General features: G+C 33.8%; 1 protein-coding gene across 1 annotated transcript in view; it reads left to right on the top strand.

The window, feature by feature from the left end:
• The window catches only part of CUL5 (cullin 5), a 93,838-nt gene extending 66,310 nt beyond the window's left edge, over positions 1-27,528 (top strand). The window contains exons 9-19 of the mRNA XM_082660471.1: positions 941-1,071; positions 1,328-1,435; positions 4,326-4,390; positions 15,769-15,901; positions 16,931-17,062; positions 20,047-20,170; positions 20,469-20,644; positions 21,211-21,372; positions 22,132-22,250; positions 22,875-22,998; positions 26,867-27,528. Coding sequence (XP_082516597.1) covers positions 941-1,071; positions 1,328-1,435; positions 4,326-4,390; positions 15,769-15,901; positions 16,931-17,062; positions 20,047-20,170; positions 20,469-20,644; positions 21,211-21,372; positions 22,132-22,250; positions 22,875-22,998; positions 26,867-27,061 — 1,469 coding nt within the window. The 3' untranslated portion in view covers positions 27,062-27,528. The remainder of the gene's footprint in view (positions 1-940; positions 1,072-1,327; positions 1,436-4,325; positions 4,391-15,768; positions 15,902-16,930; positions 17,063-20,046; positions 20,171-20,468; positions 20,645-21,210; positions 21,373-22,131; positions 22,251-22,874; positions 22,999-26,866) is intronic.
• Positions 27,529-27,832: the final 304 nt, after the last annotated feature.

Below are 27,832 nucleotides of genomic sequence, written 5' to 3'. Positions count from 1 at the left end.
TTTTATTACTTAAATGTTATTTTTTTATTACTTAAATATGATAAAGTTTTGTTTTGGGAGGTAACAAGTACATTAATACCAAAAAGCATACAGTAAAAATTACCCATATACTTACTACTCAGAGACAACCACTTTTAACGTTTTGATGTATTACTCTCTAGATTTCATTGCATAAAATTGCAAGGTCCTATTTAATCTCTAGTTGTCTTTCAAGTACGTTTTTCAGTTCACTTAAGTCTTACACTCTTCAGAAGTATTTTGGAGTAAAAGCAAGTTTCTCATTTGGCATAAATGAAATATTTGAATTTCTGTATGCCAAACTAAGTAGAGTTATGTCTGATCCAAGGTGGACTCACTTCAGAAGGATTTATTTAGTGGTAACCATTCTGTGAGGTAAGATTATTGTGAAGGTCAATTAAATGGGTTAATAGGAGAAAGTGCTTTTTGCAAACTGAAAAATTCTTTATGAATACAGTTGTATATTACCTTGTTACTCTGAACAATCTGAGAACATTATTTTACCCCTTAGTGATGTGACTGTGTATTGTGTATTTAACATTGCATCTACTTTATGAAATGTAACTAATTTTCTGTGTAGACTTTTGTATTTCTTAGAATAAATATATTCCATTGCATTGAAGGTCAAATGACTCACCTTTTAAGAGGAGTTGGGTTTTGCAGTGTGTGATCACTTTAATTAGAGTTTCTTTTAAAAATAATTTTTGTCAGACTGATATGGTAGATCAGGAAGTTATAGTACTTAACGATAACAAGTCCTAAACTAGTCTGCACCCACAGAATACTATTAAAGCTATCAACTTCCAGCTAATATTTCCCCACACTCTTATTATCATAGGCATTCTAGATCCATGATACAAATCAAAGAGAAAGTCTGTTCTGATGGATGAAATGATTACATGGGTGTGTTCTATCGTTTCAGAATTACATTTGATGTTTTCATTAATGGACAAAGTTCCTAATGGGATAGAGCCAATGTTGAAAGACTTGGAGGAACATATCATCAGTGCAGGCCTGGCAGATATGGTAGCAGCTGCTGAAACTATTACTACTGTAAGTTCTCCTCAATGACAATGATAGATATATATCAAAGTTATTTTGTAAATGCAGGATAAGGTATTTAAAATCGGGTATTTTAAATTGATGGCAAAACAGTAATGCTGGAACACCTTTCTTAATAAGAAAAAAATATTTCAGAAAAGTTACCAAATTTTAAAGCTATAGTGTGTTATGAGAATTATGTTTATATTTTCTCATTTTTTGTATTTTATTTTTAAACTCAACTTAATATACAACACTTTATTTTTAGGACTCTGAGAAATATGTTGAGCAGTTACTTACACTGTTTAATAGATTTAGTAGACTTGTCAAAGAAGCTTTTCAAGATGATCCACGATTTCTTACTGCAAGAGACAAGGTATATATTCCTGTATGTTAACACTTGTCATAATTTAATTTTAATAAGAAACTTGCATCATGATGCTATTAAATTACAAACTAAAAAACCTAGCAACTCTGATTTTTCATCAGTGGAGGGCAACCATATTATATTTGGTTTCTTATATGCTTTTGTAAGCATTGGGTATGCTTGTGAACCAGAATTTAGCTAGAAAGTTGCTTTCTTAATTTTTCAAGAATGTCTTCCTGTTTTTGAATATTATTGATTATTGAATTCTTATTCATCCTTCCTTTAAGACTCAGCTCAAAGTATACTTCTCCTGGAATTTCCTTGATACTCTGCCTCCCCCCACATCCTATCCCAAGCAGAATTGATTTCTCTGTCCTGTTTCCTTTCATAGGGCTCTTGTGAGAGTTGTATCACATTTATTCTTGCTTTCCATACCTTCTTTCCCATCATTATAGTCTAGGATAATGATAATGAAACAGTATTATCCTTAGAGTCATTATCTTTTTATTATTTTAAAATAAATTTATTTATTTTATTATATTATTTATTTATTTAATTTTGGCTGCGTTGGGTCTTCATTGCTTCACGTGGGCTTTCTCTAGTTGCGGTGAGCGGGGGCTACTCTTCGTTGTGGTGCACTGGCTTCTCCTTGAGGTGGCTTCTCTTGTCGTGGAGCATGGGCTCTAGGTGTGCGGGCTTCAGTAGTTGTGGCGCGAGGGCTCAGTAGTTGTGGCTCACGGGCTATAGAGCACAGGCTCAGTAGTTGTGGTGCACGGGCTTAGTTGCTCCGTGGCATGTGAGATCTTCCCAGAGCAGGGCTCGAACCCGTGTTCCCTGCATTGGCAGGTGGATTCTTGACCACTGCACCACCAGGGAAGCCCCGTATCTTTTTAAATATCATAAACCTATCACTAGAATTACCATTAGTTTTTCCCCCTCTTCAACTACCTTTCCTTACTTCCCAAGTGAAATTATTTTCTAGACTCTAAAAACACAATCAACTTTCTCCAGTAGCATTTTTTAAAAATTACTGTCTACCTTTAGATAAATATTTGGGTAGAAAGAAAGGTAGATAGGTAGGTACCTAGGTAGATAAAGTAGGAAAAGGGTTAAGGGAGTATGGAGGTAATGAGATCATTTGAAATATTAAATTGAGTGGCCTGCAAAGGGCTTTATATGAGGTGACATTCAAATCAAGATTGAAGTTGATTAAGGAATATGTCATGTGGCTCTCTGAGGGAATAATACTCTAGTCTGAGGGGAGAGCAAATGCAGAGGCTCTAAGGCAGGATTATACCTGTCATGTTCCAGAACCAGAGAAGAAAGAGATCATTGTGGCCAGAGTGGATTGAGTGAGGGGGAGAATAGTAGGAAATCAGAGATAAGTAGTCAGAGATAACAGGAGGCCAGATCATGTAAGACTGAGCCATGGTAAGGAGTTTCATTTGTACTCTGAGTAGGATAGAAAGTCATAGAAATATCTTGAACCAAATGACAGGATCTGACTTACATTTTTATCAGGATCACCTGCCTGCTGCAAAAAGAATAGACTGAAGGGGGCAAGAGAGGAAGCAAGGAAATGGGTTAAGAATCGATTTAAGTAATTCAGTTAAGTAATGATGGAAGCTCTGCCCAGAACGATAGTAGGTGAAGGTAGTCAAAAGTGGTTGGATTTTGATTATATTGTAAAAATAGGCTATACAGGACTTGCTAATGGAATCAGATGTGGAATGTGATAGAAAGATATCAGTCAAGGATGACACTCAGATTTTTGTTCTGATCCATTAGAAGTATATGCTTGCTGAGATGAGGGAAGATGAAGACTTTGTGAGAAGCAGGTTTTGGGGAGATGGTTGAAGAGAGATTAGGAACTCAGTTCTGGACAAGTTAACTTTGAAATGCTTGTTAAACATCCATATGGCAACATCAAATCTGGAGCTTAAGGGAGGGGACGGGCCTGCAAAAATAAATATGGGAGCTTCAGCATATAGATGGTTTTTAAAGCACTGACAGTGGCTATGATCTCCAGAGTAAGAGTGAAGATAGCAAAGAGAAGAGATCCAAGGACTGGTCTGGGGCATTTTAAAATTAGTTATCATAACGATAAGGAACCAGCCATCTTTCCTGAGGAGAGAGACGAATGAGTGGAACGACCAGGAGAGTGCTGTGCTAGAAAACAAGTGGAAAAAGCACTTTCCAGGAGGAGGGCAGGATCTGCTGTTTTAAAATGCTGCTGATAGGTCAGATAAGATGGGGATTAACCATTGTCTTCAGCAACATGGAGGTTGACAAGAATGATTAGTTGGAGTAGTAGTGTGAAAGCCTGTTTAGAACAGTTTCAGATAAGAATGGTAGTAGAGAAATTAGCGACAGTGAGTTAGATAATTCTTCTAGGAGTTTAGCTTAGAGAGAGAGAAATATGGGGAAGTAGCTGAAGGTGGACAAAGCCAAGAGAGAGTTTTTAAGATTTAAAGAATAATATGTATGCATATTGAGGCTGTAGAAATAATGGAGGGGGGAAAAATTGATGATACAGGAGAAAAAGGAGGGAATTCTGATTACTTTGGTTTTCTCAGTGAATTAGGAAGCCACATCATCAGCTGAGAGTATGCATGGGAGAGGAAATACTGGAGGTTTGAAGAGAAAGGAGGTGGTATGAAAATGTTTTCTAGGAGAATGTGTGGATAAGAGAAAATGTTATGGTTGTCAGGCAGCATTAATACCTCACTTGAGAATAATGATAATCATGACATGAGAAAGAGCATGTTGAAATCATTGACTTGGCCAGATACATCATTAAAAATAAAAACTAATTTGTATTTTATGTATTTTTAGAATTATAATTATCTATTTTAAGTATTAAAAATAATGTTCGTATCTTATTTTATATTATTTGTAGGCATATAAAGCAGTTGTTAATGATGCTACCATATTTAAACTTGAATTACCTTTGAAGCAGAAAGGGTAAGTCTTTTAAATCATATGTTTAAAATTTTTACATTAAAATTCTTAAATTTTTTGGAGTGTATTATATGTTATTGGATATGCAAAGTGCCCTGTTTCCCTAATCCTATCAGGTTTGTTTTTCATTTTTTTAACTTTTATGATTTTTCCGCCTTTAATTATTAAAAATTCTGTCTTGATTTTAAATTTTATATTATCTCCTCTATGACCAAAGAATGTTGACCTTATTTTTTTAAGTAAAAAACGTTTTGTTCTTAATCTTTTTGAATCTCTTCTTGATTTTTCCCTCCTCGTTATTCACCAAAGTTATTTTATAACCTACAAAAGCATAGAATATGACTCTATTCACCATACTGATTTTAAGGGAAATCAATTTTAATGTAAATTTTTTTATATTTTTTTTAGTTGATCTCTCATTGGTGAGATCTCAATCTCAAGTAAGATAGATTTATTTGTGCTACTATTACAGAAAATCTGAAAATGAAAAGTTAATGAAATATTAATTAATCTGAGCTAGTTATAGTATCTTCAGAGTTGTACTAAGTAGTGCTAAAGGTTAATTGGAAAAACTTCTTTCTTAATCTTAAATAAATTCTATACACAATGCTAAAATATTCAAAAATAGCATTTCTCAAGAAGGAAAAGTAATTGTTCAGGGCTTTGTTGTTTTTTTAAAAATCATTTTCATTTTGTATTTTTTTGAACCGTGTAAGTTATTTGAGTGCCATCACAGTGGAAGACACCTACCTGGGTCATACAGTTTTATTGGCATTGTTTAGAAGGGCATTTATTGTGTTCTCTTTATAAATATGAAACATATAACACTACATCTTGGAGATCTCTTCATGTGAATACATAAAGGTCTTACTTATTCTCCACTACTCCCAGCATTTTTTAATGAAAATATTCAAACTGAAGAGTAAAGTCACTCTGTTGCTTTATTTATATGTATATGTATCTTTATATGTATATTTATATATATATATATGTATATTTATTTATATGTATCTCCCTATACATCCATCAGTCAACTTTTAAATGCATTTCAAAAGAAGTTGCAAGCATCAGTAAACTTTTCTCCCTAAACACTTTAGCATGCAGTCATTAATTGAATTTTGTGTTTGTTTTGAGGTAAAATTTACCTACAGTCATATCCATAAATCATATCTTAGGTGTATAATTTTGTCAGATTTGACAAATGCCTACATCCCTATTAAGATACACAATATCTTCATCATCCTTGAGAATTACCTTATGTCCATTCCCAATCAATTCCACCTCCTTCCAGAAGGCAACTATCGTTCTGATTATTTCAACATAGGTTAGTTTTGCCTGATCTAGGACTACATATAAATGGAATTCATACAATATGTACTTTTTGTGTACAGCTTTTTTCAACTCAGCATAGTGTTTTTAAGATTTATCCATGTTTTTTTGTATCACAGTGGTTTGCTTTCCAAAGTGGTTGTACTGTTTTACACTCCCACCAGCAAAGTATAAGAATACCACTTAATCCGTGTTCTCGCCAGTGTTTAGTGTTGTCATTTTAATTTTAGTCATTCTGGATGTATGTAGTATTATCTCAGTATAGTTTTGATTCCCATTTCCCTCATGTCTATTGATATTGAACACTTTTTTGGTATTTTTGGTACTCTTATTTTCTTTAAAAAGTGTTCAGATTTTTTGCCTGTTTTTTTTCTGTTGGGTTGTTCCTTTTTAGTAGTGAGCTGTGAGTCCTTATATATTCTGTATGTAGGTCCTTTATAAGATATATGCTTTTCTTTTGTGGATTTTGCTTTCTATGTTTTGTCTAGGAAACCTTTGTCTACCTCTGACACTAGGACAAGATAACCTTCTGTTTTCTTCTAGAAGCTTTATAATTTTTAGCTTTCATATTTACATTTAAGAGCCACCTTAAATTGATATTTGCATATAGTGTAAGTTAGGGATTAACTTTCATTTTTTTCTTTTCTGTATGGATAGCAAGTGGTTTCATCACCATTTGTTGGAAATACTTCCCATTCCCTACTGGGTTGCTTTAGTGTCTTATGTGAAAAATCAAGTGACTTAAAAATATGTATGTTTTTCTGGACTTTCTATTCTATTCCATTGAATTAAATGGGTATCCTTTGGCCATTACAAACAGCCATGATTAATATAGTTCTGCAGTAAGTCTTTAAGTCAGCTGGTATAACTTTGTTCTTTTTTTTCCTTGAGTGCTTTTGATATTCTGGTATTTTGCTAGTATATAAAAATATGGTTGATTTTTGTATATTGATCTTACCTCCTGTTACCTTATTAAAGTTATTAGTTCTAGTAGTTCTTTTTTAGATTTCTTGAGATTTTCTATGTAAAAAATCATGTAATCTTTGAATAAGGCAGCTTTATTTCTTCCTTTCTCATCTTTATACCAGTTATTTCTTTTTCTGGATTGATGCACTGGCTAGGATCATAAGTACAGTATTGAACAGAAGTAGTGAGAGTGGGCATCCTTGCCTTTTTTGGCAAGCTTAGGGGAAAAGCCTTAATATTTTGTCATTAAGTACAAAGTTAGGTGAGGGTTTTTCATAGATGCCTTTAATTGGTTTTTTTTTAATTCCTAATTTGCTGAAAGTTTGATAATGAATGGGTGTTGACTTATTAAATGCTTTTTCTGTCTTAAAATGACCAGAAGGTTTTTCTTCCTTATTCTTTTGATGTGGTGAAATACATTGATTTGGGGGAGGGGTGTGGGGAGATAGAAGAGAGATTTATTTAAAGGAATTGGCTTATGTAATTGTGGGGGCTGGCAAATCCAAAGTTTGTAGGGCAGGCTAGCAGGCTGGAAATTCTTGGGCAGGAATTATTATACATCTTTGGGCAGAATTTCTTCTCAGAAAGAAACCTGAGGGAAACATCAGTTCTGCTTTTTAATTTTTATTTTATATTGGAGTATAGTTGATTTACAATGTTGTGTTAGTTTCAGGTGTACAGCAAAGTGATTAAGTTATACATATACATATATCCATTCTTTTTCAGACTTTTTTCCCATTTAGGTTATTACAGAATATTGAGTAGAGTTCCCTGTGCTATAGAGTGGGTCCTGTTGATTATTTATATATATGTATGTGTGTGTGTGTGTGTGTGTATATATATATATATATATATATATACACCATATATATATGGTAGTGTGTATATGTTAATCCTAGACACCTGATTTATTCCCCCCCCCCACACATTTCCCCTTTCATAACCGTAAGTGTTTTTGAAGTCTGTGAGTCTCTTTGTTTTATAAATAAGTTTGATTAATTTTTTTTAGATTTCACATGTAAGTGATATCATATAATATTTGTCTGACTTACTTCACTTAATATGATAATTTCTAGGTCCATCCATGTTGCTGCAAATGGCATTATTTCATTCTTTGTTATGGCTGAGTAATATTCCATTGTATATATATAACACATCTTCTTTATCCATTCCTCTTTTGATGGACATTTAGGTTTCTTCCATGTCCTGGCTATTGTAAATAGTGCTGCAGTGAACATTGGGGTCCATGTATCTTTTCAAATTATGGTTTTCTCTGGACATATGCCCAAGAGTGGGATTGCTGGGTCATGTGGTAGCTCTATTTTTAGTTTTTCAAGGAGCCTCCATACTGTTCTCCATAGTGGTTGTATCAATTTACATTCCCACCAACAGTGCAAGAGGGTTCCCTTTTCTCCACACCCTCTCCAGTATTTGTTGTTTGTAGACTTTTTGATGATGGCCATTCTGACTGGTGATATTGTATTTTTGATTTGCATTTCTCTAATAATTAGCAATGTTGAGCATTTTTTCATGTGTTTTTTGGCCATCTGTATGTCTTTTTTGGAGAAATGTCTGTTTAGATCTTCTGCCCATTTTTTGATTGGGTTGTTTGTTTTTTTTGATATTGAGCTTCATGAGCTGTTTGTATATTTTAGAGATTAATCCCTTGTCAAGTCACTTCATTTGCAAATATTTTCTCCCATTCTGTGGATTGTCTTTTCATTTTGTTTATGGTTTCCTTTGCTATGTAAAAGTTTTTAAGTTTAATTAGGTCCCATTTGTTTATTTTTGTTTTTATTTTCATTACTCTAGAAGGTAGATCCAAAAAAGATATTGCTGCAATTTATGTCAAACAGTGTTCTGCCTGTGTTTTCCTCTAAGAGTTTTATAGTGTCCAGTCTTACATTTAGGTCTTTAATCCATTTGGAGTTTATTTTTGTGTATGGTGTTAGAGAGTGTTCTAATTTCATTTTTTTACATGTAGCTGTCCAGTTTTCCCAGCACCATTTATTGAAGAGACTGTCTTTCCTCCATTGTATATTCTTGCCTCCTTTGTCATAGATTAATTGACCATAGGTGCATGGGTTTATTTCTGGGCTTTCTATCCTGCTCCATGGATCTATATTTCTGTTTTCGTGCCAGTACCAGACTGTTTTGATGACTGTAGCTTTGTAGTATAGTCTGAAGTCAGGGAGCCTGATTCCTTCAGTTCCGTTTTTCTTCTTCAGGATACATTGATTTTTTTTAAGAAAACATTTAACCAAGGTTGAATTCTTGGGATAAATTCTACTTGGTCGTGCTGTATTATTCTCTTTATATATTCCTGGATTTAATTTGCCAGTGTTTTGTTAAATATTTTTTGTCTATATTTGTGGATTTACCATTTTCTTTCTGGCCTTTGTGCCTTGTACAATTTTCATTTTTTTGATATTTTTCCTTTTCTGGTTTCAGGATTATGCTGGCCTCAAAAAGTATTGAGAGTTATTCCCTCCTTTTGTATGTTTTAAAAGAATTAGTTTAATTGACATTACTTCTTCCTTAAATGTTTGGTAGAATTCATTAGTAAAACCATTTGGGTCGGGAGTTTTCTCTGTGGGCAGGTACTGATCACAAGTTCGATTTCTTTAATAGATACAGGCTTTTCAAAATTTTAAATTTAATCTAGTTGTAGTTTTGGTGAAGTGGTGCTTTACAAGGAATCTTTTCTTCTCAGTTGTCGAAATAACGTACATATAGTTGTAAGTTTATTATCCTTTTCTCTTTGGAAATACATTAAAACTTTTTTTTCTGGAACCATTTGAGAGTAAGTTGCTCATTATTCCAAGTACACTAGTGTATATTTTCTACAAATATAATCACAATACAACTATCAAAGTCAGAAAATTGTCTTTGATGCATAATAACCATCTACTCCTCAGATCCCTTTAAATTTATTGATAATGTTGTATTTTTTATAGCAGAAGGATCCATCGCAGAATCATGTGTTGCATTTAGTTCTTATATTCCTATTTCTTTGGTGTGGAACTGTCTCTCTTCTGACTCTCATTATCTTGACATTTTGAAGATTACAGTCCAATTATTTTGTAGGATGTCCCTTAGTGTGAGTTAATCTGATGTTTTTTATGATTAGATTCAGGTTTGCATCTTTGGCAGAAGTGAAAGTTTATTATTCTCATTGAATCTTTTTTTTGGCCACGCCACATGGCTTGCTGGATCCTAGTTCTCTGACCAGGGATTGAACCTGGGCCCTCAGCAGTGATAGCATGGAGTCATAACCCCTGGACCACCAGGGACTTCCGTCATTGCATCTTATGTGAGGGAGGGTGCATGATTTTGATTTATCCCAGTACTGATTTAGTTTAGTTTGATTACCTAATTAAGTTGGTATATGCCAGACTTATCCACTCATTCTTTTTCTTTTTGTAATTAAGTATTTTTTGACAGGTACTTTAAAACTGTAAAGATCCCATCATTGCTCATTAAATTTTCAATTCGTACATTGATTTATCATCTCAGTATGAACTCATAGTTTACTATTTTTATTCAATGGGTTATAATTTACTTTTTTTTTTGGTGGGGGTGGTGGGTTGCTGTGCTGCATGGATTACAGGATCTCAGTTCCCTGACCAGGGATTGAACCCAGGCCACAGCAGTGAAACCACCAAATCCTAACCACTAGACCACCAGGGAACTCCCATAATTTACTTTTATTCTTTGTTTTGAGTTTTAGATTATCCTAGATTTCACTAATGGGAGCTGGTTTCTGGGTCCTTTTAAAGTAAATTCTTCTTTCTTTTTGGGATGTGAAGATTTCCGGATTCATTTTGTACTTTCCCTTGCCTTAGCCTCAGGGTTAGCCATTTTTTCACAGAGCTCTAGTTGCTTTTAGTGGACGTTGGTATTTAGTGGACAAAATCTGTTGCTAGGTGTATTAATTGCTATTGTGGTGTCACTGCTCCTAGAGCCTCTCAGTGGACAAGCTAAAGGTACACATATGCATTTGCAACTACAGTACCTGGCCTTGTTTCTTTGTGGATGCATTCCTCACCCTGCTGAGGCTCTGACTCCCCAGACTGGGCCACCCCCTACATGAATGCCTTCCTCATCCAACTGGAGCCTTAATGCCTCCCGTTGTACCTTCTCCTTGCATGGACACCCTCCTTACCTATTTGGTCTCTTCTCTCATACTCCATACATGGCCACTCCTTCATGTCAACACACCCCTTAACTGTTTGGTCTTTGATGCCTGGATGCTAGGCCTTTCTAGTGGCTCTGACACCTCATGCAAAGTTGCAGACCTGCAAGGATGGCTCTTTTACTCTGCTTGGGCTTTCATGTCCTTGGTTAAGTTTATTTCTAGGTATGTTTTTCTTTTGGATGTTATTATAAATGAAATTGTTTATATAATTTCCTTTTGGATTGTTCATTGCTGGCGTATGAAAACGCAACTGATTCTTGTGTGTTGATCTCGTACCCTGCAACTTTGCTAATAAATTCAGTCATTGGCTCTAGTAGCTTTTCTGTGGATTCTTTAATACTTTATATATAGAAGGTCATGACATCTGTGAATAGAGATACTTTTACTTCTTTCTTTCCAATTTGGATGTCTTTATTTTTCTTGCCTAATTGCTCTAACTAGAACTTCTAGCTCTAGATAGAACTTCTAGCACAGTGATGAACAGCAGTGGTGAATGTTGACATCCTTGTCTTATTCCTGATTAGTATGTTAGCTGTAGTTTTTTTCATAACTTCGTTATTCTTAATAGCAGCATGGTGTTACGTCTGGTACATATAGCATAGTTTATTTAATTGATCCTTTATTTCTACACTAAGTATTTTCTGATACTTTGCTATTACTAATAATAGTGCTCCAGTGAATAATATTGTACAGTTGCCATTTTATATGTTTCTACAGTCTAAATTCCCAGAAGTGGGGATTACTTTCTCTTTATTTTTTTTATTCTAAGGTGACCAGATCCTGTCTTTAGCTCCAGATTAAGTAGAAAATTTCTGTGGAATAAAATGAGTATTATTAGATGATTCAGGCAGCAGAACATGAGTGTTGTAGCTATTGGAGGTGGTAGAGGTAATGTTCTAGAAGAATAAAGCTGCTAGTATCATCCAGGTTATTTGGGAGAGTCACTTCTGAGGAGGAATATAGTAGTTCATGGTGAGCCAGTGTTTCCACTGAGAACAATCAGGGAAATCAGGGAAATTTAGGAAATAGTCATTTTAATATTATCAAAGAGCTACAGAAGCAACTAGAACAAAATAATGAAAGTTATAGAAATGAGAGAGAACCTTCAGAAGTTAGCTGATGCTTTGTAGCTGTGTTTCCCTGAAAAAAAGTAACTGAGAATCTAGGTTTCACTCAGGCTGAGCAGTACTGCTGGGGGACAGTAGAGCTTTTGGTGGTCACACAGGACTGGAATGACAAAACTCAACTAGGATCTCAAGTGAAAGCCCAGGAGGGACATTCCTTAGATTCAGTGGGTAACCAGAGGTAGACTGATTCTTACCAAAACTACAACCCATCCTTGAACCAAAATAGTTTGATTGGATTAAAGTGATCAGCCTCTGCCATAGCAGAACAAAGGGTGAACACACATTCTTAATGGAAGATAAACTAGTCTGGTGCCTCTGTGATTCTTTTTTTTTTTTTTTTTAATTGAAGTACAGTTAATTTACAATGTTCTGTTAATTTCAGGTATACAGCAAAGTGATTAAGTTATACATTTATATTTTTTTCAGATTCTTTTTTCCTGTAGGTTATTACAAAATATTGAGTATAGTTCCCTGTGCTATGTAGTAGATCCTTGTTGGTTATCTGTTTTATATATAATAATGTGTATGTGTTAATCCTAAACTCCTAATTTATCCCTCTCCCCCTTCATGATTCTTTTATATGCAGTGCGTAGTATTCAGTACATTACTAGTCCTGTGATGGCAGAGAAATTTATGGTCAACTAAGAGAAAAATAATTTCAGAAGCAGACTCTCAGGTGATCCCACTATTGGAGTTAGTAGATAAGGACTTTAAAATAATTAAGATTAATAACTTAACCACAGTGATATATCACTCACGCCCACTAGGATGGCTAAAATTAAAAAGACATTAACAAGTGTTGGTGAAGATGCGGAGAGAGATTGGGATCATTATAGTTGGTACACAGCTACTGTGGTAACACTTTTGTAGTTTCTCAAGAAGTTTAACATAAAGTTAACATGTGACCCATCAGCTCCACTCCTGGGTATATACCCAAAAGAAATGAAAACATATATCTACTCAAAAACTTGTACATAAATGTTCATAGCAGCATTATTCTTAATAGCCAAAAAATGGAAACAACCCAAATGTCCATTATCTGATGATGGATAAGCAAAATGCGGTATATCTATGCGATGGAATTTTATTTAGTCATAAAAGGAAAGAAATTCTGATACATGTTACAACTTGAGTGAAACCTTGAGACGTGAAATAAGCCAGACACAAAAGGACAAATTTTTTATGATTACATTTATATGAAGTATCTAGGATAGGCAAATTTATTGATACAGAAAAGTAGAATAGACGTTACCAGGAACTGGGGATAGGAGGGAATGGAAGGTTATTGTTTAATGAGTACAGGGTTTCTGTTTAGGATAATGAATAAGTTCTGGACATAGATAGTGATGATATTTGCAGAACATTGTGAATGTACTTAAGGCCACTGAATTGTACACTTAAAATGGCTAATATGCTAAATCTTTTGACCATGATAAAAGGATAATTTTTTGAAGGAATGAATGGATATGTGCTATGATCTGGATGAATCATAAAAACATTATGCTAAGTAAGAGATACCAGTCACAAAAGGTCACATACTGTATGCTTCCATTTATATGAGATGTCCAGAATAAGGAAATCCATAGAGACAGAAAGTCGATTAGTTATAACTAGGGACTGGGAGGGAGGGATAGCTGGAAAATGAGATTTGACTACTAATGAGTATGGGGTTTGTTTTTGGGGTAATGAAAATGTTTAAAATTTTATTTTGATGATAGTTGTACAACCTTGTGAATATACTTTAAAGAAACATTGAATTACACACTTCAGATGGATAAATTGTATGGTATGTGAATTATATCTCAGTAATCTTAAATAGATCATGAATAATAATGAGTAAGTAATACATATTAATAGACAAATAGGTGGAAATCGTTACCTGAGAAAAGGTAAAATATCTATAGCGATATGTAATTGGAATCATAGAGAAAGGAAAAGGAGGCATGAGCTATTGACCAAAATTTTTCCAAATTGCCAAAAGACGCCAACTTGTATTCAAGCAACTCTTTGAATCTCAAGCATGATAACTACAAATTAAACCATTCCTAGGTACATCATAGTAAAACAGCTAAAAACTGGAAAAAAACAAAACACAAAAAGCCAGAGATCGGGGGAATGACACAATACCAAAGAAACAACAATAAAAGACTGAAAACTGTCTTCTCAACCTGTTGAATTGGAGGAAGGGAGATAGACTACTGCAGTTATTACAGCAGTTCATATAGAAGCTAGCTAGGTATTGGCAATGTGAATAGATTGGAGGAGATGGATAGATTCTTATGAAGTAAGTTAGTGGTCTTTAGACTTGCTATATCTACCTCGAGGGATACAGAAAGAATTCCCAAGAGTATGCCAGTGTAGCTACTTTTAAGGAAATCACTTTCTAAATCCTCAATTTCCACATCTACTTTTTTCTGAAATTGAACCCTCTGGTGGAAGTATTGCAGTTTCTCCTTTCACTTCTCCTTTCCAGAATTACTCTTCCCTATTTTGTAAAGAAAGGCATATCTCTCTTCATTCTTACTATGGTATGTGCCTTGAATTGTAAAATGCCTCCAAGTCGTTTAAGAAAGGAATATTTTGAAATATTGGTATTGTTGTACAGAAAATGAATTTCTAATGACTAGATGTTATATCCTTTTGCAAAATGGTTTCTAATTATTTGCTTTCAACACAATTGATGGCTAATTTGATCCATTATTAAAAAATAACTTTTTTTGTTAAATCAGTATATGTTTTTTTAGCAAATAACTCAGGAGGTGCTCAATGAATTGAGTAACATTATAAGAAAAACTTCTAGTCCTATCTATAAATATGAATAAGATTTTTTAGGTAAAAGACATAAATTTATAAATACAAAAAGTAGAAGTAAAATTGATGATTTCCTGCATTCATAATTGGGAGGGGAAAAAAGTTTCATCCACTTCATAGACAAAATTTTGCATATGCATATGTTTATACACACACAATATAATTATGTTGTTTTGTTAAGTCGTGTACTTATAATTTGGACAACTCATTTCTGATAACAGTTGAATTTTATATATAAGAAGTTTTAAAATGTTGAATTTAAATTTATTTACATATATAGTTTAGAGAAGTGTGATAAAGAATAAATGAAAGACTTTCAAACATAAAATATGATACACTCGTTTTAAAGTTTTGTTAGGAAAGTGAAATAGAGATGTAAGTTCATTGTTTAAGGAAAGTTTGTTTACAGTTGTTTTTAATGAAGGATGATATATATCATATCACTGTGAAATTTAGGTTACATTGGATATGTCTCAAAGAGTGAAGTAACAGTTTTAACATAAATTGATTGATGTTCTGAATCAGATTGTGAAAAACAGGGGAGAATGCTACCTGTGTGACATCTTGCAAATAAATCGAACACTGAGTGCTTTAAAAAAAAGTTTTAAATGTTAACTTATAAATATGCAAGGATTTACACAGTTTTTCAAAACTATTTTAGAAGCATCTTAATAAAATCTTTTAAAGATCATTGACAAAGCTGCCACTAGAGTGAGGCAAGGTGGCACATAGGTTACAAAATACAAGGAGGTCTCACTCTCAGTGTTCTCCAAGTGCACTTATGGGAACCTAAGAGTGAGTGCCTCCTTAAACTATGCACCCTAGATGTAGACTTGCTTACCCTAGTCCATTGGATCTATACAACATAAGAAATCTGTGAAAAATTGGCTTTAGAAAAAATATTTGCAGATTCAGTCATTTTCATCAACTGCTTTTAATTTCTTTTTTAGGGTGGGATTAAAAACTCAGCCTGAATCAAAATGCCCTGAGCTGCTTGCCAATTACTGTGACATGTTGCTAAGAAAAACGCCATTAAGCAAAAAACTAACCTCTGAAGAGATTGAAGCAAAGCTTAAAGAAGTGGTACATAAAATTTTTTTAACTTGAAATTTTTAAATTATCTTTGAATTTGTGTTTTGCTTATAAGGCTTTCTGTGATAGCCTCAGTTTTTTTTTTTAACGTATATCTCTAAGCAACTAATATTATGAAATTTTACCAGTGCAAGATCTCTATAGAGCAGTTATTTTTCTTACTGAAAATTTTTATTCTGTAGCTGCCAGAAAGGGAAATAGTATTTAATTCTTCCCCTTTCTTGATTATTTTTAAAAGTCAGTTAAATTCTAGCTTGTATTAAAGGACAAAAAAAGGGAAAATGGAGCTAGCTGGTAGTATTTGGAATGATATTTGAGAGACCAGGAGTTTTTCACTTCTTTTTTTTGGTGAGAGCCCAAAATAGATAGCCAGGGATAAATGAATGTAGATAAAAAGTTAGTTGCTTTCATATTTATTTGTCTCTGCTTGTTATTGTAATATGATATAAGCCAAGGCCATCATATCAAAGAGGAAAAAATTAGTAAGTAAAGATATAGAGAAAGTATAGACAAAGAGGGTTAGAGGGGGGAGTTCCATGGCAGTCCAGTGGTTAAGACTGCTTTCACTGCTGGGCCCAGGTTCAATCCCTGGTCAGGGAACTAAGATCGCATAAGCTGCATGGTGCAACCAGCAAAGCGGGGGGGTGGAGTGGGGGGTGGTTAGAGAGAAGATTAGCGTTAGAATAAAGTGAAGAAGAAATGTAGAAGAAAAAAATGGGGAAGAACCATTGATTTTCATGTAAAGTTTTATCACACTTTATATTAAATCTCAAAACTTAATGTTTCTAAGAACTAAAAGGTTATTTGGTTACAGTCTCAAATTTGCTAACTTTTGAAGTATTAAAGTATTGTAGTATTTCAGGACTGGTTATTTTTCAGAGATGGGCAATTTACTAAACCTCTCTCTGTATTTGATTATATAAATTTCTGAATTTTGACAATTGGGGATGTAGAAAGGTCTAAATGAGAGGGATGGCTAAGAATGTATGTAAATTGAAAGTAACTTTTTTTTCTGTACAGCTCTTGGTTCTTAAATATGTACAAAACAAAGACGTTTTTATGAGATATCACAAAGCTCATTTGACACGACGTCTTATATTAGACATCTCTGCTGATAGTGAAATTGAAGAGAATATGGTAGAGTGGCTAAGAGTAAGTAAAATTTTAAAAAATATTTGGTTTTCTTAAAATAGCACGTTTCATATGTGTGCTTAAGTAATGCATTTTGTTGATATTGTTAATATTGAAGAAATACGGAACGTTTTAGAAGAATATAGCATCAATTATATAAAATAAAGTATATTTTCTTAATGAAGACTTCTGGTGAAGCACCTTTGCTCTTGCTTTGCTTCTGTTGTTTCACTCTTTTGTATCTCTGCTCTCATTTGAACTGACCTTAACTAACGGACAAATCGTTTCATTTTTAAGATGTTTTTAGTACTAAATATTTAACCATAGAGATGTTTGTAAATAAATACATCTATTAAGGAAAAAGAACAAATAGGTAAAAGTTGATGGCTTATTTAGGTTAATTAATGCTAATTATGGCTAAATTCCCATGTTAAAATATTTTACGTCTGTTCCTTTCAGTCCATTTTAATGGAATTTGAGTTATATCAGTATAGCATAAATGAATGTCTTTCATTTATACATATGGTGTTATATATAATATTACATTAATATATGATAATAAAACATCTATTATAATGTGTATGATTATATGTATTTTATATATATTTTTTTCATTTATATGTGTATTTCAAATTAAAGATTTGCAGATAGCCCTGTTTTGCCTGGTAGTGTGGGATAGTAAAAATTACTGTTCAGGTGATCTTAATATTAACAATCACTGGGAAAAATTACTGCTTTGTGACTTCGAAATTTTTGTCAAAATATTAAAAATCTCATTATCTAAGTATATAGGAGAAAGAAAAAATTAGTAAAATTAATATGTATTTAGTACACTGTAATTTAAAACAAACTTTCAGATTTAAAGTGTATTTCTTTGAAAAAAGTGCTATTGCAATTCACATGTCTGATATTGTATCTAGAATATATAAAGAACTCTTACAACTCAACAGTAAAGACAACTCAGTTAAAAATGGGCAAAGAGGGGCTTCCCTGGTGGCGTAGTGGTTGAGAGTCCGCCTGCCGATGCAGGGGACACGGGTTCATGCCCCGGTCCGGGAAGATCCCACATGCCGCAGAGCGGCTGGGCCCGTGAGCCATGGCCGCTGAGCCTGTGCGTCCGGAGCATGTGCTCCACAACGGGAGAGGCCACAGCAGTGAGATGCCCGTGTACCCAAAAAAAAAAAAAAAAAAAAAAAAGGGCAAAGAATTCGAATAGACATTTCTTCACAAAAGATATATAAATGTCCAATAAGTGTATGCAAAGATGCTCAACATCATTAGTTATTAGGAAAATGCAAATTAAAACCACTGGGATAGCTGAAAATTCAGACAATAACAGATGTTGGTGAGGAAGAGGAGAAATTGGAACCCTCATGCATTGCTGGTAGGAATATAAAATGGTGCAGCCACTTTGGAAAACTGACGGTTCCTCAAAAAGTTAAACATAAAGTTGACCCAGCAGTTCTACTCCTAGGTAATTCCACTCAAGAGAAGTGAAAACATAATGAGCACACAAAAAATTGTACATGAATGTTCACAGCAGCATTATTCATAATAGCCTAATAGTGAAAATAACCCAGAAGATCAGTCAGCTGATAGATAAAATATGGTTTATTCTTATAATGGAGTGTTTTTGGTAATAAAAATAAATGAAGTGCTGATATATGCAACCATATAGATGTACTTTGAAAATATGCTAATAAGCAAAGAAGCCAGTTAGACCACATACTATATGATTCCCTAATACAAAGTGTCCACAGTAGCCAAATCTGTAGAGACAAAAAATAAATTAATGGTTTTCAGGTATGGAGGAGTGGGGGAACATGGGGAGTGACTGCTAGTAAGTATGGAGTTTCTTTTGGGGATGATGAAAATGTTCTAAAGTTAGATAGTGGTGATGGTTGCATAACTCTGTAAATATACTGAAACCTGATTAATTGTACACTTTAAAAGGGCAAATTTTGAGGTACGTGACTTATATCTCAACACTGTTACTAAAATGAAGAGTAGTTTGACTAGTACTTGCCTTCTTGTCATGTAACTTACAAGTTACTTAGTGAGCACCTTTTGTATACTTTGAAGAGTTCTCATGCTCTGTAAGTTTGGATCTGCTTCCAAACTTTTGTCTTTTGGTCTTTCAAAGTCGTCAAAGTTTTTGCTGGCATCACTTCCTCTTCTTAATTTTTTTGTCACTACCACTTTTCTCATTTATGTTGATAATTTGCCTTCATTAAGTTCCTTGTACCTGCATGTTTAGACTCTTCAGCATTGGCATTATCAACAAACATTACAACCACAGTTAGCTCTTTCTTCAGAAACTCCATTTATGTTCTATTTTATTTTCATTTCCAACATTATTCCCTTCCTTCCTTCCTTCCTGCCTCCCTCCCTCCCTTCCTTTTCTTTCCTTTCCTTTTCTTCTTCTTCTTCTTTTTTTTTTTGGTGTACTTTTATCATCTTTCTTGACCAATACCCTTTCAGTTATCTGTTTTTGTAAAATGTCATGTGGATTTATCAGTGGAAGACATGAATGCAACAAAGCTACATGCTTTGCTGTCTGTGGGTGAACTGAATAAACAGACGACTAACAGATTTTGAAAGAAATATTGTGATTGGTCAGTGATATGATGTGCTTTGTTAGTGATTTGTAGATTGAGGAGCTAGAAGTGAAATTTGTGCTTTATGCATAACTCACGTTTAATATATAATGGTAATTGAAAGTTGAACAGTGTTGTTGGGGTACTGGTGTTCTTTTAACTGTACTGTGGTAACTGAAATTCATGCATATTGGAATCATGCACAGAAAGCCAGGATTGCCTGTATATTCTGTTTAGGTTCTAAGAATCAAATTTAATAGGTATTAGATTATAAACATTCTATAAATATAAGAGAGAAGAAGAATTTTGTATTAAAGCATCTAAAACTTAGTTTTCCATTAAAATTTTTCCTAATAGTATATCAGATTATTTATTATTTATTACTTCTTCTGTCTTTGGTTTTCATAGGAAGTTGGTATGCCAGCAGATTATGTAAACAAGCTTGCTAGAATGTTTCAGGACATTAAAGTATCTGAAGATTTGAACCAAGCTTTTAAGGAAATGCACAAAAATAATAAATTGGCTTTACCAGGTATTATTTTATAATTACATACATTTTTTTAAACATTTTACAAAAGAATATCTTTGTTTTCTAGTAAATTAAAAATAAAACTAAGCAGTAATAGAGACAAAGATGTTAAAAAGTCCACATTCCTTGAAAATATCCTACAAAGCAGAATTTAGATTTACTAACTCTTATTTTGAAACAGAAAGACACTTTTAACAAAATCTTTAGAGTCTTATTTTTCACCAAAGCTTATCCTCTGTGTATGTATTTTACCCATTGTCAAGATTATTTGCTTTATATTTTCTGATATACTTTCCTATAGCTGATTCAGTTAATATAAAAATTCTGAATGCTGGTGCTTGGTCAAGAAGCTCTGAAAAAGTCTTTGTCTCACTTCCTACTGAACTGGAAGATTTGATACCCGAAGTAGAAGAATTCTACAAAAAAAACCATAGTGGTAGAAAATTACATTGGCATCATCTCATGTCAAATGGAATTGTAAGTAGATGGTGTGTTAGTTCAGATATTGGTTTGGCTGAAAGTAGCAGGACTCCAAATAAGACTTGTTTAAACAAGATAGATCTTTCCTTCTCTCACAAGTGAAAGTTTGAGCGGGTATAGTAGATCTGTTCCATGAAGTTGTTAGGGACATAGACTTCTGGTTACAGCACCATCCTTAAGGTATTCCCTTGCCTGCAGAATCCAGTATGATCCTCTCACTATGTCTGTCTTCCAGCCCAACAGGAAGGGAAAGATGTGAGGGTATAGCTTCCTTGAACGGCAACTTCTAGAAGTTTTCCCCATTATTTCCACTCAAATCTCATTGGCCAGAACTTAGTTACATGGCCACATTTTTGCTCAGGAAAGCTGGGAGGTGAGCCTTTATTCTGGACAGTCATTAAAGTCTGCTAAAATTTTTATTACCATGTAAGAAAGGAAGAATGGATATTGAAAGACAACTCGCAGTCTTTTTGTATATAATCTCATATAAGAGATATTATAGTAGATAGATGGTAATCATCATGAAGAGATTCTTATTTTTTTAACTATTTTATCTATTATAGATAACGTTTAAGAATGAAGTAGGTCAATATGATTTGGAGGTAACAACATTTCAGCTGGCTGTATTGTTTGCATGGAACCAAAGACCCAGAGAGAAAATCAGCTTTGAAAATCTAAAACTTGCAACTGAACTCCCTGATGCTGAGCTTAGAAGAACTTTATGGGTTGGTTTGTTTTTATGTTTTTTGTTTTTAACATTGCATCCTCTCACATAGCAGGAAACATGTGTTGGCTTGTGTTATAATAAATTTATGAATTCATAACACTCAAATGACTTTTAAGCAAGAAAAATACACTAGTGAGGTATTTATGGAAAAAAAAATTGAAAATAAGCAAGTTACTAAGACAGAGAATGGCAAGAGAGAGAGAAAGAAAGAGATTGAGTTGGTGTTTAAATTTTGCCTGTGAAGAGCATGACCAAAGATTTCATATTGAAAATGTGTTCAAAGTTTTTTATGATAACCAAAATTCTAAGAATAAGAAGACTTTGGTCCTTTTGAGGCCCTGTAAAATGTACTTATTAGCCTTCTCTTCAAAACTACGTTTTACCCCCTACTCCATATGCCTGTTAAAAGTTCCAAAATAAACTATTACCTAGAGAGAAACAGCTGGTTTATAACCGGCAATGATGTTTGCTGTGGTCATATATGACCAATCCCTCTAGTTTGTCGTTGTTGTGTTTTTTTTCATTGTCTTATTGTAAAGAGAGCATTTATTGCTTCCTCATAACCAACTCTTTTCTCCTCATTCTCTTTCCTCATTATGCATTTACATTGTTATATTCATGGAAGTACCAAATAAAATTTTGAATTATGAATTTGTGCTCATAATTTTTTCTCACCTTTATTGGTCATGTTGTAAAATTGATCTTGGTATTCTATAGTGTTTATAGAAGCTAATTGTTTTCTCTTTATTCTTCATAGTCTTTAGTAGCTTTCCCAAAGCTCAAACGGCAAGTTTTATTGTATGAACCTCAAGTCAACTCACCCAAAGACTTTACAGAAGGTACCCTCTTCTCAGTGAACCAGGAGTTCAGTTTAATGTAAGGTTTATGTTGATTGATCTAAAATAAAAATACCTTGTTTGAATTTTAATATTTTATTTTTAGCAAAATAATTTTCCTTACATGATATTTAAAACATCTGTATGCTGTCGTCAGTTTAGATTTATGCCATTTAGTTGTTTATTAAACATATTAATGAACTAGAGATGTTTATTATTTCTTTACATATTTTTCATGGATACGTTTTGGTGTCTGACATACTATATTGCTTTTCATCTTTAAAGTAAACATCCTTTTGCACTCTAAAGCAGCTTTATCCACACGGAGTACTGTTTCCTTTAGATCCAATTAGAAGATAATGTTGAATTACAACCCACATATCTTCAATTATCTGATCACTTTCATGGCAATATAAATTATATTAACTTTGTTATTACAGGGAGCATAGTCACACTTATTAACAGAGCTTTTATCATGTTTGAGGGAAATCATAGGGTTCATTTTAATAAAGCTACATGTTGGTTATTTGTTATTTTTCCCTTAAACAGTGTTGGATATTAATTTTTAGACTATTTCTAAATATTTTCTCTTAGACATTGTTGCTATAATATGATATTTAAAAAGCCTTTCACTGTAAAATATTTGATTTAATGTTTTTTATAGAAAAAATGCAAAAGTTCAGAAAAGGGGTAAAATCAACTTGATTGGACGCTTGCAGCTCACTACAGAAAGGATGAGAGAAGAAGAGAATGAAGGAATAGTTCAACTAAGAATACTGAGAACCCAGGTTTGTAATATTAAGACACAATGTCTAAATTTTGAAAAATGTTGTTTTTTTAATCTTCAAATCTTTTTTTAAAATTAAAGGAATGTAGGTACTCACACTTTTCGTGCAGAAGAGCTAATTTTCAATTTACTGAAATATAAAAATTGTATTAGTAACATTCTCTTAGTTGTGCAAAGAGATGTCTATATGAGTTGGTGGTCTCTGGTAGGTTCTGTTGGTTGGGCAGAAATCTTGGTTTTAGATTATGCTTCTCTGACTGCATGTCAAAGAGAATAAATGTATATCAGCAACAAGTACGATTCTAGGATTGAGTATTTAAAATTTAATTTTAACACTTCTAATTCCATTGTAATGGGAAATTAGGGACACTTTAAAAAACGTATTTTAAAACTAGGATTATACCTTCTGAACATGATAAGGAATACCTATTGCAAACTAATGTATGACTGTTTTAACTTTAGAAATAGTCTTATTAAAACCAAGTAGTCCCACTTTTACTGTTTTCATTTAATATTGTTTGAAACTATTGGCCAATGCAGTCAAGCATGAAACAAAAAAGAAGAAAAGATTAAAATTTTTCATGTCTTGTAGATCATATAATATGATAAAGGAACAGAGAAAAGATAAATAAAAATCAAATACTTTTCTATTTAGCAATAAACAAATAAATAAATAAATTTAAGAAAATAAAAGAAGAAACCATAGAATTCACAGGCATTTCTTTAAAAAGCAGTGTGTTGGACCTGTATGAAGAGAGGGGCCTTCGCCTGAGAGATTCAAAAGGAGATTTGAATAAATAGAAAGATCATGTTCCTTTTTTTCTTACTAAATTTTTTAATTGAGGTATAACTTACATATAATAGAATACATATTTCATAGTTTTCAGTGTGTTTTGCTAAATGTGTATACCTGTGTGACCATCACCTCAATTAAGATACAGAACATTTCTATCACTCCAGTAATTTCTCCATGTCTCCATTCAGCCAGTCTCCCCCTTCAACCCACCTGATTCCTATCACCATTGCTTTGTTTTGCCTGTTCTTGGTCTTCATATACATGGAATCAGACAGTGTACTCTTTGTATCTGGCTTCTTTTTAACATGAAATACCATTTGTTGTTGTTTTTTTTTTTTTGGCTGCTTTGGGTCTTCGTTGCTGCGTGCGGTCTTTCTCTAGTTGCGGAGAGCAGGGGCTACTCTTTGTTGCAGGGCGCAGGCTTCTCATTGTGGTGGCTTCTCTTGTTGTGGAGCACAGGCTTTAGGCACACAGGCTTCAGTAGCTGCAGCACACGGGCTCAGTAGTTGCGGCACGTGGGTCCTAGAGCGCACGAGCTTCAGTAGTTGTGGCACATGGGCTCAGTAGTTGTGGCTCACAGGCTCTAGAGCGCAGGCTCAGTAGTTGTGGTGCACAGTCTTTGTTGCTCTGTGGCATGTGGGATCTTCCCAGACCAGGGATCGAACCTGTGTCCCCTGCATTGGCAGATGGATTCTTAACCACTGTGCCACAAGGGAAGTCCGAAATACCATATTTTTTAATGATAAGGTTGAATAACTTCCCATACTAGTAACAAGTCTACTGAATTTCATATAAAAATTCAACTAGGAATATTTTTGGAATTTTAAAAATTGATTCTCAGTTTTATCAGAAAGAACAAATAGATGAGAGTAATTGAGAACCTTAAAAAAATAAGGTGTTAATGGTAGTGGAACTTGCCTTGCCAAATATTAAAACTTATTAAACTATCTACAAAAATAAAATAGCATAACATGCAGATTAATAGAAGAAAATAGCTCAGAATTAAACCTCCTATATAAGTGTAGATGAACTTTGCAGTAAAGGAAATCATTTCCATGGCCCATGAAAAGAGAATGTATTATTCAATAAGAGATTTTGGAAAATTTTACTTCTGGGAGGAAAAAGCATGATATAGTCTTAGTTTATGGCTACACCAGGATAAATACAGATGGATTAGAGTTGAGATATGAAGTGGAATGGGCAGGTATAGTCATACTATAAGATGTGCAAAGAAAATGAAGTTTTTTTGTTTTATCTAAAACTGATTCATAATAATGCTCAATCTGCTAATCCAAGCTATCCCTTTAGGTAATGCTCAGACTTATTTCTCCCTCATTCTACTCCACCCATCCTTGTTCTTTGCTGTTTTCACAGATGGCATCTGCATGTATTGAGGTTGAGAGAAATTCACTTGACTTCATAGTGACAGTGAAGGGATTGTCCTATCTGTACAGTTGTAACAGTGTTCTAGGTTTTTGGTCTTGTCAGCTCTAGAGTGCTTTATCTGTCAGCTCTAGAGTGCTTTATCTGTCACCTATGGGAATTTGACTTTCTATTGCTATCTATTGCTGATGTCTGTAGCAGATGAACTATGGTTTATTCTTTTTCCAGTTGGTAAGGACCACGTGGCCTCTTTCCTGTTCTGGCTGCCTGTCCTCTGCTCTTACTGAGCTCTTGAGCCCTCTGAGCCTCTGCTACATCTTCTTTGTGGCCCTTGGCCTACATGGCACACTGTTATCATCTGCTGTTACAGGATCACCCTCTCCTGACACTGAAGGCCCTGTGGCAGGTCCATTGGCTCTAAACTCTAATCATATGGGAACTGAGAGAAATTCAGGAGTGCAAATTACTTCCATCATATTATGCCACTTTTCAAGTGACCTCCAACCTATTAAATGGGACCAGGGCCAGAACCCCTCTGTTTTTCTCTTAACATCTCTAACACAGCCATCTTCACCTCTACCGAAGCTAGAATAGGAGAAATTGGAATATTTACAGTTGTTCCTCTCCTACTTACTGGTTTCTGTAATGTACAAGTGCCTGTAGGGGGACAGACTTTTTCCATCTTCTTTCTTTCTCTCTGGACCCTTGACATAAACCCCTGTGATCAAGAGCCTGGATCTGGACATACTGACATTGGGAGTAATTCACCTGACCTCCTAGTGGCAGTGTAGGAATCCTCATATCTGTACAGGGGAAGTTGAAGGTATACTTTTCTCACACTGAGTAGTGCCTGACTCCCAAGCCTATTGCCTTGTAGCCAAACTCCATTTTCAATGTTAAAAAGCAAATATTGATTCCTTTTTTTGTTTTCACATTTCTTTTATAATGAATTCTAACCTCCACTAAGGCAGATGAATGCCTTTTGTTGACTAAGCAGACACCTTGTACTGGAAAAGGCAAAAGAGAAAATATGTTGTAATTTTCTAATTTTCCTTATTAAAAATAATAATAATTAAAGAAATCATTAAGGAAGCTATTGATAAAATTGATTTAGATGAAAAGTGCTTACTCCTACAGAAAGTTAAACCATTTAATTGAGTCAGTACAAACTGAAGATACTTATAACAAGTACAGTTTATTATCTGATAAATTTATAAAGAATAGGAATTATTAATTTTTGAAACAGACAGCAACTGGCCTCTACTGCTATACAAAGAAGTAACTGTGAATACAAGGGAAAAAGTATATGTAAGGGGTTTGTTGTATCTTAGTTGATAGTTGATTCTTAACACAATATCAGGTTATATACATATTGTGTTCACAGGTAAAATAAACTTTTTAAATGTACATAGTGTGGATACGAAGGAATGAAAGGAAATACACCAAAACCTTAGGTGTGATTTTCTTTTCATCAGAGAAGTTATGGGTAATTTTGTTTTTCCTCATTTTTTAAAATCTCCATAATATGCAGATTTTATTTTTCAGAGTGAAAAAAAGATAACTGGTCTCAAGATTGATCTAGTGATTGCTAATCATTTGGATAGGTATTGGATAGAGGATAAAATACATTAAAAGTCATTTTTTGTTTTGTTTTACTTAAAATAATTTAATATTTTATTTTTTCTTTTAGGAAGCTATCATACAAATAATGAAGATGAGAAAGAAAATTAGTAATGCTCAGCTGCAGACTGAATTAGTAGAAATTTTGAAAAACATGTTCTTGCCACAAAAGAAAATGATAAAAGAGCAAATAGAATGGCTAATAGAGCACAAATACATCAGAAGAGATGAATCTGATATCAACACTTTCATATATATGGCATAATTTTGAATATCATGGACAGTATTAAGAACCAAAATTTTGGAGTGCTTGGGCAGAAAGTTCTTGCAGTTTGTGCTAGAGGAAGGTTTATTTGGACTTTGATTACATAAATATTAAAATCTCTGCCTTACCTAACAAAACAACTATATTTTGCCAATCACATTAGTTAGCATGGTGGCATTCCCTTCATGTTGCACACTCTGTTTTAACAGCATGCCGTTTTGTGGAGAAACTTGCATTCATGAAGAGCCCATAATGAACTTTTAAAAATCTGATTTATACCCACCGGAAGAAATACAGTTGGGAAGGGTGAAAGTGGGGTTCTTGTTGCTTTTTTTTTTTCTTTTTTTTTTCTTTTTTTCCTCTCTTACAAAAATGTACTTGCACAAGGAAGGATCTTCAGATGTTTGTGTGCTGAAAAATGCTGTTACGTTTTGTTTTAAAAAATGCAATTAAAACTAGAAATAGCACTCTTGGTTTCTTTTGATCAAAAGAGTGAGCTGGTCTACACAACATTGGGACAGGGCAGATATAGGTGAAAAGATAAGTTTATAATAGTATCAAATTATATGTTCAAACACTGCTTCAGTATAGCAGCTGGATTTTAGTGGTGACTTAAAAGTGGTATTAAATTTTTCCAACTAAAAAATGTTGGCTTTCTTTAAGCAGGAGACTACTGTCTTAGTTGTTTATTGTTAAATGATGAAGAGTTTTTTAAATCTTACATGGCTAAGAGAGCTTGTTTTGAAAAAGTGAAGCTCATATTAATTATTA

Source organism: Grampus griseus (assembly GCF_964374135.1).
Source record: "Grampus griseus genome assembly, chromosome: 8".
In the NCBI taxonomy this organism is placed as follows: Eukaryota; Metazoa; Chordata; class Mammalia; order Artiodactyla; family Delphinidae; genus Grampus; species Grampus griseus.
This window is presented reverse-complemented; position numbering and strand designations above follow the sequence as displayed.